Consider the following 13,241-nt stretch of genomic DNA (forward strand, 5'->3'; position numbering starts at 1 on the left):
CAAGAGAATAATAATTGTTACCACCTCAGGGGCTTAAGTAAGGTAGATGCTAGACCCAATGCTTAGCACATAAAAAACACCCAACATTAACTAAAATTATCATAAAAATATTTCTGTCTTAGACAAATTATTTACAAAAGAGATGCTTAAATAACTTTCACAGTACATCTTTTTCTCTTTAAAAAAAGTATTTTTAAATTATTTCCTCTACCTTTTTTCTTTTAACTATGGTAAATCATTCTAAAAGTGGTAGACATTATCAGAATTCATGACATTTTTAGCTATGTTATTTATGTTAAGTATATGCATATATGACATGATGGTATATGAATTTTGGTTAAATGTGATTGAACAAAAAGTAAATATAGTTGATGTTTATAGATATTTGGCCATAATGATGTTATGTAAGAGATACTTTTCTCATTTAAGGTATTTTCTGAGGTTTTTAGAACCTAACTCTCGGTTAATATGATAAACATTTCCCTTTATTCTCTTTCCAAACATAGTAATATTCCAGAATTATTTCAATCACATTCATTATTCAGAATCCTGAGAAGAAAATAATTCAGAAAGTGCCAGTAAGTGTATCTATGTAGTGTTTCTATGTGATTTGTACCTTTTGGTAAAGTGTATTTGACCAGGTGGGTTTTCATTTCAGAGTAAAAAAGTTAAAGCCCTTACGTATAGGCCTGTGAGGCCTACATTATCTGAGCACGCCTGCCCTAATTCTTCTCAGGCTTTCTGCTACTGTTTGTCCTCACTCACTGACACCAGTCCCACTGGCCTCTCCGCTGCACTTTATATTGGCTTCTGTCAGCCTGCAGTGTTCTTCCCTGATAAACCTACAAGGCTGACTTCTTCACTTCCTTAAGTATCGGCTCTCACCTCACCTTATCCATACGACTACCTATTTGCTATAATTACTATAGTGAAATTACTATACCTCTTCATCTCCCTTACACTGTCCTACTTTTTTTCCTCTCTGAAACACTTCTTGACATTTGCTTCCTGATAAGTGAACTAAAGGCCATGCACACACTTTTAGGTTCTAAAGGCAGAGGTTGACTTCTGTTTGTTGAATAGGCATATCCTCCACCAAAAGTGCTTTTGCTCCTGTAATTATCCAGTTGTCAGTTTCTTCGCCACACTTTTCAAAGAAAGCACATTGACATAGAGGAAAATGAGTATGTTGAGTAAATGACATTATAATACTCCTTTTTGGAATTAGAGAGCCCTTTTCTCCCAAAAAGCTAATTTTGCATCAAAGCATATAAACTCATTCATCTTGTCTTCATCTCTGGTTGGTCTGAATAACCCAATAGATTAATGAAGACCAGAGCAGGAAAGGTGAAATGGCTTACACAGAACCACACAGATAGTTGGTAGAGCTGCTAAGAAAAGCACCCAAATGTTCTCTTTGTTCAATACATCATCCTGTGTGGAGCTGTGTTGGAGGTTATGTCTCGTTATTATAAGTTGTCAGCTATCTCAATTCATACCCAGTGGCAAAGGAAATGAAGAGATAAATTTAAAACTTCACCAGGACTTTTATAACTTTTTTCACCTTTCAATCTGAAGATGAAAAATATTATTTTTAGAGGATGAGAAAGTGAACAAAACAGTTTCAGACCTTTATCTACTGAAACAATATTATAAGTCTCTTGTCTCAGTTGTAGAGAGCGAGTATACTTTAAAATGACTGTAATTAAATATTGTGACTATGAAAGGAATATTTTTACAGCAGGTGAAAATAATGAGATAGTATGTAGCTTGAGGGGGTGTAGAGGAGAGAGCTGTCTAATTTTGGCCTATTGGAACTAGTATAGATTTTCTTTCTGACTCAGCAGAAATGTAGCTTTAAGAGCATAGTAGCAACTTTCCTTTCTGCTTGGAGATTTAAAGTTAAAGGTAGCTGGACCACTGTAATGTGCAGGCCTGCCTGTGACTAATTCAGCACGTTGTTCATTCTGCTCTTGATGATGGTGCTCCTCTGTTTCTAAGTGGACATTGGTTCTTGGGGTATATATTCTTCTCTCAGCTTTGAAATAGTTTATAAGTCTTCTGAGAACCAAAGAACCTGGGTATTCAAAGGCCTTTTCTGCATCTGCAGATAAGTTGCATTGTTGTGGAGGCTGAGAAAGTCAAGAAGTGTAGACTTCTTCCTCTTATCGTTAGTTGATTTAGCTTACCTCATTCCCTTTTCTTTTCCCTCTTTAGTGAAAGTTGTTGAAACTTCAAGAATAATTTAATTTCTTCCTTTTTTTTTTTTTTGGTGAGGAATATCAGCCCTGAGCTAACATCTGCTGCCAATCCTCCTCTTTTTTGCTGCGGAAGATTGGCCCTGGGCTAACATCTGTGCCCGTCTTCCTCCACTTTACATGGGGTGCCACCACAGCATGGCTTCACTAGCGGTGCGTCAGTGCGCGCCCGGGGTTCGACCCGGTGAACCCTGGGCCGCCGCAGTGGAGCACACGCACCCAACCACTGTGCCACCAGGCCGGCCCTGATTTCTTCTTTTTGAACCCAGTAACATCTTTAAGATACATCAGAGTTGTGATTTTTTTTTTTTCATGAAACAGAAAGAATCTAAAAGGAAAAAAAAAGTATAACAAATAATATATTTGTTGGAGTTTGAAATATGGTTGCTCATTTTAGCCATTATAATTTCAAATACTTAAAAGCATTGAAATATATTTATTTAATGAGTTCGTGTGCCTGAAGACTAAAATCAGATGTTTGGAAGAAAGTGAGGAAATAAGTTTCAATATTTTTCTTAACCAGAACATTGCAAAATAAGGAAAACTGTTTACTAGATCATTTTATCCTTGCTAATGGAACTTAACTTTTCTCCCAATTTGGTTTCTCCATCAATTATTCAGAGATTAAAATATATTATATTGTAATACTCAATCTCATGTATCTTCTAATTATAGATAATTATCAGAGGAAAGATGAGATTTTCTTCTACCTTCACCAGCCCCTCTCCCCACCTGCCTGCCCCCCATATAGAATTGCCTAACTTGGATAATCACTCTTTTAATTCGTGTTTCTGAACTCTAAAGGTCTTGTTGTTCAATGTGCTTTGACCAACTGATTTGTTTAAATTCAGTTCTTTGTGCCATTCCTGTGAATTTTAGCTAATTATACATCCATTTTTTAGAATTGTGCGTTAGAAATCACATGTGCCTAATTCTGAAAATGGCTTTGTACATTAAGGCTCATTTAACCACTGATGGTTAGAGAGAAGTTGAGAGACTTACAGTTATTGGTCATAATTTTAAAACATGGAACTTTCTTGTACTGCAGGCAGGCATATAAGATGCTATGTTGTCAATCTCTCAGTCATTACGAATGTTGCAGTTTGGCTTATGTCTTACTGGTCAAGATATCACAGAGAAGATAGTTTAGTCATGGAAAGAAAATCAGTGTCTAGCATGCAAAGATAGTAACAGGGTAAGCACTTCCAGTAGGATTTTCAGAGGAGGGGTTGATTTGTGTGCATTACTGGGTCTGTGTGAAATGGTGTCCTTTTGGCACTAGCTGAATATAAATTTCAGTAAATGTTTTTTCTTGCTGCAGATTAGTGTAATACAGTGAAATTTTCTGTAACTGAGTGGAGGTAGTGGTTGACGTCTGCTAATAGCCCGAAAGTAATGAGGATGTGCAGTCTGAACGATTGATTGAATAGCTGCAGTCCTGTGTGTTTCTTTCTCGCTTGCTCTCTCTGCAAGCTGTAGAAAGGGAGGGGGAAGAGCAAGACACAGGGAGGGAGCGAAAGAAAAAACGCTTTCTCTTAAGTGGAAGTAGCACGGATCCCAGGGGCCAGGAGGCCAGAAATGGAAGTTTAAACTGCATCTATCTTTTAAAGGGAGAACAGCAGGAATCAAAATGTCAGTCTCCGGAGTCACGATTTACTCCTTATTTTTTAAGATCTGGAAGATAACACAGAATACTTTTTTTAGGATGTGGTTTTTTTTTCTTTTCTTGTCCATGTTGAGATTATCTAATGTTATCTGAGAAGCTGGATTCCTATATGTCTGTCAGTTGAAGTGGAGATGGGAAGCAGTTGTGATAAAGGTATAATATGTATATATCTATCATCTGTGTGTGCGTGTGTATGTGCATATATATATGCATATATATATATCACTCTATGAAAAAAAATTTTTAAATGTAATCTTAATATAGTATATAGTAATTAAATTGTAGAATATCACATCATCTGCAAAATTCCAAGCTTGTTAGGTCAGTTTGAACAGATTTAGGATTCCAGAATAAGATCTTAGTAAGGTCGTATTGCTAGAACAAGGAGAAGCTGATCTATTTTTATATCTGTATAGGCATATGTGTTATTTTATCCTAGCAGCAGCTTTCAGTCTTCTCATGGCCCTTTGGCTGCAGTCTGGTGAATCATCTTATCTGCACAGAACTGAACTTTGACCTTTGTGCAAACACCATCAAATCATGTGCAACACTAGGCTATATTTTGTTCACAAGAATATTAAAAAATTTCATTAAATTCTATTAACTGCTATATTGCTGACAAATATAGAAGTAGATTCATTCACTGTGAGATGCAAATATTAAGTGAACTTATAGAGATTAAACATAGATCAGAGGAAATTACTTTTTATATGTACACAGGTAAAGATATAAACTGTCATGCTAAAGCCGATTCTTAACTGTGACCAAGTCTTTCTAGTGTCTTTATGGTTCAAACACCACAGAGATAAAGAGACAAATTATGTGGAAATACAATGTAATGCACCTTGAAAGCAAACTGATTTTTTGTGGGAAAAAAACAAAACAATAATTTTACAATTTAGTGAAAGATCCTAAATTTTGGACTTTTAATGTTTCTTTCTTCTTTTCCAGAGGTGCCAGCAGAAAGGTCCCCCCGCAGACGGAGTATCTCAGGGACCAGTACATCAGAAAAACCCAGCTCCATGGACACTGCAAATACCTCACCCTTCAAAGTACCAGTAAGTGTTTATCTTCTCTAAAAGACTATTTTACTTTTCTCCTTTCTTCTTAGAGTTAGAGACAGTTACTAAGGAACCAAAATATTTTGCTCCTCAGGAATTTCTTTACAATACTGAGGTTAAAGGACAGAGTTATCAACTTACATGGATTAACTGTGGTTAATATCCACTACTTGAAGTATAAAGCGAATATTATTTTTACTTGTGGAGTATTTCCAAAATATGTAACTAAATACATTAAATTCAAATTCCTTTGAACTAGGGAGTGCAAATTTTTGCAGGATGTCCTTTTATCAGGTTAAATCTGTCTAGCTGAAACCTGCCTAACTAGCTAAAACCTGTCACAATTCTGTAAAGGTACTGGTGGGATTTTTTGGGGGGGTATGATTTTTTTATTTTCCAGAGCTGGAGCACAAGCAGAGAATGATGAGACTTATAAAGTTGTGGAGCAAATTATCAGAGACTTATACAATTGTGAGTTCTAATCTTGAAACCTGGCCTGTGCTTTGCTTAAGCCACCTTTTAGATGGCCATCTAAGGGCTTAAGAATCACCCTGGAAGAGATATCCTAGTTTAAAATACTCCTTAAACTGACTAGGCAGTACTGAGAATCAGTATTAAATACAAAAGAATGCTGAGATGGAAAGGCTGGTCGTCTGACTACCAGTTGCTGGCCTGGTTTGGATCTTTTTGATATAACTCTGAGTAACTCAGATTTTAATTCATCCATTTTGTTTGTTTATTGAATAAGAAATATACTTCCTAATAATATCATTTTATTAAAATTCATTGATTTTAAACTTGGAAAGAATTACTTCAATGAGGTCATTATTGTAGGTACAATGGAAAGCAGTATAAACTAGGAAAAGAATTTTCTGTTGGAAAAAAATTTTTTCTTTTAATTCGGCCAAGTTTATATGTTGCGTTCTTTATTTATTTATTCCAATACTATTATTTTTAAGTTTAGGATGACCTTTTAAGTAGAACTGATATTTTGAGATATATAAGCTGACATTCATTTGTAAGTTAACTGAATCGAATGTTTATTTTGGATTAACCCTGAGAAGCAAGATTTCCCCTTATTGTATCTCAGTGCCTTGCAGAGTTGGTGATATCTGTTACTATGACATCTTTCAAATTTTCACAAATTTTCTCATATTTTGAAGATCACAAGTAAGTATTGGGTTAATATTCTAACCAAATTATGACAGGAATTTTAAAATATCAGATTTCATGCCTTTTACTAAATTTCTTTGTTCCATAGACATAGCAACCTATGTAAAAATTTTTTTTCATAAATGAAGAAAGCATTTTTTCCCCTCCTCTCCCCTTCTTGTTTTCCTGATAAAACAGAGATCAAATACAGTAAAACTAACTATCCATGTACAGAGTTTGGTGAAAAGGATTGAGTTAGAATTTGAAGTTTTCATTCTATCATGTTAGAATAGAATGGTGAATTCTTAAATTTGTTTTTCAAAGTCAATAACTGAAGAAGAATATCCCTCTACAATGTAGTAACATTGAAGTACTTCCTATATTGAATCTGAAGTTCATGGCTGGGCTTTTTAAATTTCAATTCATTAGGAACAACAATTTTTATTTATATTTAAGCAATAATTTGACAGCTAATTCAAAGTTTACCTTAGTAATTTAAAACTAATTATTCTTGAATAAAAGTAATAAACCAATGATGCATATACATGAAGGCTAGCACTACTTATAAACCACTTCCTCAGTTGTTAGTCTTCTGACAGTCTCAGCCACCTCATGGATTTAAAAATATTGAGGGAAAGAAGGGGCCTCTGTCTAGCAAATTGTAGTCACAAAGCCCATGCACTTAGCTCTCTAGGAGAATTTAATCATTCAGAAGCCCTCACCTAGACAATTGTTTGAGAAATAAACATCAGAACATACTGATTGCACTAAAAAAAAAAAAAGACAGTGAATTGAGGGAAGAGGCAGAGAAAATGAAAAGCAAGGAGTCATAAAACAATCTGAATCCACTTAGGATAAAGGCAAATAGCCTTACATTTATCAATAGCCCTTAAGGGTACCATTATATTGCAGGATGGATGGCGCAGAGTGCAGTAATTGACACTGATAATAATGACCCTGAATCATCAAGAAAAAGTGAAATTATATTTGTTGTGCTGGGCTTTTTTTAAAGTGAAACTGTATAATATTGTGTGATATCCATTGAGAATATTTAAAATCTTGAAGATATGTGATGCTTATAAAACTTTTTATCCAGAAAAATCTGGTTTGTGAAGTAGCTCATTCCTTAATAATGCTAGATAAATAATTTATATTCTTTTAAGAGAAATCAAAATATGCTGGCTAAATGAGGCACTGCAGCACTTGAATGTCTGTGGAAGTACATTGTATTTTTTTAATTTCCTTATAATACCAAGAGCTAATGTGACTTACATCACTTAAATGTATTGCCGATAAGAAGTATGTCTAGTTTTCAGATCAACACAAAATATTTTGGTAATTAATATCACAAAAGACTCTCTGAATATGGGAAAACAGTACAAAAAGGAACCAAATTTTGAGATGCTTAACTTTAAGTTACTTATACATTATCTCAAAGAAGATCATTTCCATGCTAACTCTATAAAGGGACAGGAGTGTGATTTAAGCACAAGTACTTGGGGTTCCAGGATTCTTTACTCTGGTGAACAGCAGGTTCGCTACTCATGAGATGTACCCAAAAAAGAGCTGATAGTGGACTCTGAAAGGACCTTATTCTTCTCAGCTCCATTTTCAGGCTCACTAAGAGCAGATTACATAGATTTTAGCAAGCCTTGACTGAAATTATTGACAATGACATACTTACTGAATGCTTACTTTAGGCAAACTATTAGTGATTCACCAATTATTGATACTTTCTTGGCGTTATACTTAGTACTGGGGAAACAGAAATGAACACAACAAAATTTTCCACTCCCAGAGAACTTATAGTCTAGTAGCAAGAGACAGAAAAATTACCAGATTCATAAGGAGGTAGATAAGCATGGTGACACAGGTTTTTAACAAGGTTTTAGCTTCACACATGCACTGTGTAAGCTAAGGCTTTGCCAAGGAACCAGTATTTGAGTTGAGTTTCAAAGGCTGAATGAAAATAGTTGACAGGGGAAGAAGAGTATTCTAGGCTGAAGGAAGAGCATTTTGGAAAGACACACTTCATAAGGTGACTGATGCTTCCAGGGAATACAGAAAGGGTTCAGTGAGGCAGGAACTGAAAAGCTTGTAGGTAAAAATGGCAAGAGAGAAGGCTGGAAAGATAGATTGGGGTAAGACTGTGAGTGGTTTGTTTGTCAAGCTTAACTAAACTTTGCTGGCCACTAAAGCATTAGAAATTTGTTTATTGAAATGTTTGTCTTGGCTCAAAATCTAAACCAATTTGTATAAATACTGTGAAGGTATTGGTAAATTATGTGACTCTTCCCCAAGTGACTCTTCTTTCTCTTGCTGTCACTATCTCAACTCAGGGTGATAGGTGAGAGGCCATTATTGAACAGAAGGCCAGCCCAGCACCCACCCCTGGCTATCAGCTGACACTGCTGATAGTTCTAGAGTAGAGGTTAGCCTTAGGGAGATTCAGGAGCAACCAGTGGGTAAGAGTTACTCGTATCCTGCTGACTGCGGCTAGATAAGGCAGAAAAGAGCCAAGGAGTAACTATACCAGTGAGCCCCAAACCTTAGTATATCTTCCTCATTCCCCAAAATTTATATTTTTAAAAACTTAAAATGGATAACTAGTATAGCAGTGTACTCATGCATATTTCTTCCTTATTCTAAGGCATCTTATACAGGTGGTAGACGGCAGAATCAGTAAGTTTAAAAATAAGGACATGAAAAATGGAAGCGGGAACTTAGATGGCCACTGAACCTATCAGTTAAGACAAGGTCTTGGTATTTAGGAATGTTTAAATGAACTTGTACTTGTATCTAATCATAGCCATAAGAAAAAGCAGAGATCTGCAGGATAGTTTTTTCTGTTCTTCCTTCACTCTCATTCCATATTTCTTCACCTTAATTCCAGTTGCAATTATTTGTTTGTAGGTCTCTGTCCCTCATTAGACAATAAATATCTCTTCTAGGGGCTGGCCCAGTGGCATAGTAGTTAAGTTCGGTGCACTCTGACTTGGTGGCCCAGGTTCAGATCCCAGGTGCAGATCTACACCACTCATCAAAACCACGCTGTGGCGGCGACCCACATACAAAATAGGGGAAGATTGTCACAGATGTTAGGTCAGGGCCAGTCTTCCTCAAGCAAAAAAGAGGAAGATTGGCAACAGATGTTAGCTCAGGGCCAACTTCCTCACCAAAAAAAAAATCTCTTCTACTCATCTTTGTAGCTACCCTAGTGCCTAACACAATACCTCGCACATAGTAAACATTCAACAAATAATCATTGAAGGGATAAAATATGCATGAGTTATCTAGGAACTAGAATCAAGTATCTCTCACAGCTATTCTCTTGGTATTACTGATGATGTCTCTAGTCAAATGGATTACTTAACCATTTAATAACCACTGAGAGATCATTTGGAATAAATGAGTGTACCTGTGTAGAATAGTTACATTTTTTCCCTCAGCAAAGAGAGATTTTAATTTATATTTGGAATTCAGGGCTATGGTATTTTATATATGTAGTGTATACTGTGTGAAACTAGATAGAATTCCTTATTTAATGATTTGTTTCTGTGGCTATTTCTTTGAGCCCTTTAGGTGTCATACATATGTATAAGCTCACAATGTTTTTGCAGATCTGATTTTTGACTAGTAGATTCTTCAAGAACAATTTTAGTCATTTGAATGATTTTTCCCTCTTTTTAAAGATCTTATTTTTCATTTTTTCTTTAACATCCTGCTAGACTTTTTACTTTTGTCATATTTGTGTTTTCCTTTAAATAAAACATCCATTATATGTTTTACACATTGATAAAACTACATTTAAATGATATTATAGGGATGATTAGGAAGAAATGAGTAAACTAATGAAAAGTTATCCAGGTCCTTAAATTTAATGCAGAAAGGGAAAATGATCACGTCTTGTAATTGTATATATTTGTTTCACATTCCCTGAGTTTTTGAAACAGGCTTCTTTCTTTAGTATTCTATTTATAAAGTGTCTATTGATATTTATGATTTTTGTATCACTTCTCCTTAGACGATGGCATCAAATTAGCTTTGGCTAAAAGAAAGCTGCTTGTGTTCCGGGCCAGGTGCTCAGCTTAGTGTTCTTATTTCCATACCACAATGGTCTGAGTTGGCCTTCTATGTGAATATAACACAATGCAGTCGCAGCTGCTTCATTTGTATTAGCTTTGAGCTTGGCTCTGAAAGAATTCAGGCACTAAAAATGTATGCCAAGACAACCAGAAAGCATAGTTGAACTAAGGCACTAGCTGACTATTCCTGTGTAACCCTCCTTGTGTTCTTGTCACAATGACACCTGAACATTCCGAATCAGACATACTAGATATAAAAGACTGTCAAAAGATGAAACCTTTGCCTACTTTTTAGAAGAAAGTAAAGCTTTGGAAGATAAATGTAGACTAAGTTAAATTCCTAAATTTAAAAGGAATGTTTTAGGGGCCAGCCCGGTGGCGCAAGCGATTAAGGGCGTGCCCTCCGCTGCGGCGGCCCGGGGTTCGCTGGTTCGGATCCCGGGCGCGCACCGACGCACTGCTTGGAAAGCCATGCTGTGGCGGCGTCCCATATAAAGTGGAGGAATATGGGCACAGATGTTAGCCCAGGGCCAGTCTTCCTCAGCAAAAAGAGGATTGGCAGATGTTAGCACCGGCTGATCTCCTCACAAAAAAAAAAAAAAAAAAAAAAAAAAGGAATGTTTTAAAAGGAATGTATAAAAAGAGATGTTACATCCTTTCTTAAATATCAAGGTATCAGGCTGTTAATATTGGTCTCTGTTTTGAATAGAATCCTCAATAAGATCAATAAGATCCTTAATAAAATCTTTGTTTTTCCAAGTTAAACCAAGGGACAGAAAACTTCATGCCCACTTAATAAAGACCAGAAAGTGTTCATTGTCTAAACCAGTGGTTCTCAATTCTGGCCATACTTAAAAATCACCTAAGGACATTAAAAAAAAACAAAACAAAAACTAATGCCTGGAGTCCACCTTAGACCAGTTAAATCAAAATCTCTGGACTGGAGCCCAGTCTTCTGTATTTTTTTAAAACCTTCCCAGATGATTCTAACGTGCAACCAGGGTTGAGAACTATTTGTCTAAATGATTGGTTAAACTATTGGGAACCCATTTTAGTCAATGTCTTCCCTGTGGACATCAGTGCTTTTTTTTATACCTTCTAGTCTGGCATAAGAAACTAACAAGCAATATTTTCTCAGTGGCCTGCTATTGCTCACAAACAAATTGCTGCATTGTGTGTTAGTTGCCCTTCTAAGTGTTTGCCACAGTCAGTTCAGATGACTAGTCGTAAATTTACAAAATAACTTGCTTTATTGTGGCACGGTGACCTCTGACCAGCCTAAGAATCTCAGTCTTAGGGGTGAAATAATCAGTTTGAATTCATAGCACCCAAGCTACAATACTGTTCAATTTTTGTATTCTCATTGCTATTGTATTCCAGGACACTTCAAGTTCTGTCCTGTGCTGCTTAAAGATTCTACATCCATCTTTCTTCCTTCTCTTTACTGACAATCTGCATGGAGTTGAAATCCATAATAGGATCACCCTGCAGTGATACCTCTTTTAATAAAGAGTATATTTATGTTCACATATGTATGAACATGTAATATATGAATATATATTCACATGATATGTCTATCAAAATATTATTACCAGAGGTAACAATAATATAATAAACATAGGAATGTCAAAAAAGGAAAATTATAGTCTGAAGATGTTAAACATTATCTCTTTAAATCATTTTGTAATCAGAATGGGTATAATTTTAAAAACTTTTCATGATAAATATCCTAGAAAATATAAAATTTGGAACAGAGAAAAAAGGAATAACCGTTTAAGGGGGGATGTGACCCTTTAAGGGAGATGGAAAGGAGATAGCAAATACCTGGGGAAAAGGGAGCAGGCGTGGCAGGGAAGATTCTAAACTTGAAAGAATCAAAGAATGATGGAAACCTTCCTCAATCGATGGTTATTCCTAGAAAAAGGTTTGCAGCAGTACTAACTAGTGGAGATTCCAGTTTATCCTGCCCAGGAGAAGAGGGCTCTTTGAGAGAGAGGACTCTCTCAATGAACTCACTTATAGCTCCTTCTTATGGATAGTGTACTATAAGCCCCTCTTCCCCAAAGCAAAGGTATTTTCCTTGTGCTTTAATGGAGAAGTGGAAGCTTAACACCTCTCACTTCACAATTAGAGATCAACATTTTGAAGGGCTAATGCCCACTTAAGGGAGCATGTAATTAGCCACTAAGTATAACTGGTATCAGAGACTTTCCTATTTCACAGGAGTTAGGAAGTGAGAGATATAGAGAGGAAACCTGGCCAACTTCTCGGTTTGCTAGGGTTAGCTGTACAGAAAGGTATTTTTGTACTTCTCAGCTGTACCTTTACTCAGCAAGGTACAGGCATTGTTGGTAAACAGTAATAACCCTTGAGGTGCCTTCCTACCGTCCGGCCCTTTAATTCTGTAACCGATGCCAGTACCATGCCACTGGATTTTTAAATGCTTTATTTTATATTTCACATCTACTAATTTTGTTTTAAAGGAAATTCATTCCAAGGGCATTATTTGATTAAAATAGCACTACAAAATTTTTTGTCAGACTATTGAGGAGCTATTAAAAGAAAAGACTCCAAAAGGATTTGAATAGACGTTCTCCAAAGAAGATATACAAATAGCCAGTACACACATGAGAAGATATTCAATGTCATTAGTCATTAGGGAAATGTGAATCAAAACCATACTGAGATACCACCTCATACACACTAGGGTGGCTTAATCAAAAAGAAAGAGAGGGGCCAGCCCAGTGGCACAAGCGGTTAAGTGCGCGAGCTCTGCTGTGGCAGCCCGGGGTTCGCCGGTTCGGATCCTGGGCACGCACGGACGCACCGCTTGTCAAGCCATGCTGTGGCGACATCCCATATAAAGTGGAGGAAGATGGGCATGGATATTAGCCCAGGGCCAATCTTCCTCAGCAAAAAGAGGAGGATTGGCAGATGTTAGCTCAGGGCTGATCTTCCTCACCAAAAAAAATAATAATAAAAGGCAATAATAAGTGTTGACGAGGAGGTGGAAAAATTG

General features: G+C 36.3%; 1 protein-coding gene across 9 annotated transcripts in view; it reads left to right on the top strand.

Annotated features, from left to right (window-relative positions):
- Positions 1 to 13,241, top strand: part of RASAL2 (RAS protein activator like 2) — a 397,309-nt gene that overhangs the window by 296,426 nt on the left and 87,642 nt on the right. For all 9 annotated transcript variants that reach the window (XM_014783389.2, XM_087438356.1, XM_004425002.3 and 6 more), the window contains one exon: positions 4,876 to 4,982. In XM_014783389.2, the coding sequence (XP_014638875.1) occupies positions 4,876 to 4,982 (107 nt within the window). The remainder of the gene's footprint in view (positions 1 to 4,875; positions 4,983 to 13,241) is intronic.

Source organism: Ceratotherium simum, chromosome 2 (assembly GCF_057802395.1).
Source record: "Ceratotherium simum simum isolate JZ-2026a chromosome 2, ASM5780239v1, whole genome shotgun sequence".
In the NCBI taxonomy this organism is placed as follows: domain Eukaryota; kingdom Metazoa; phylum Chordata; class Mammalia; order Perissodactyla; family Rhinocerotidae; genus Ceratotherium; species Ceratotherium simum.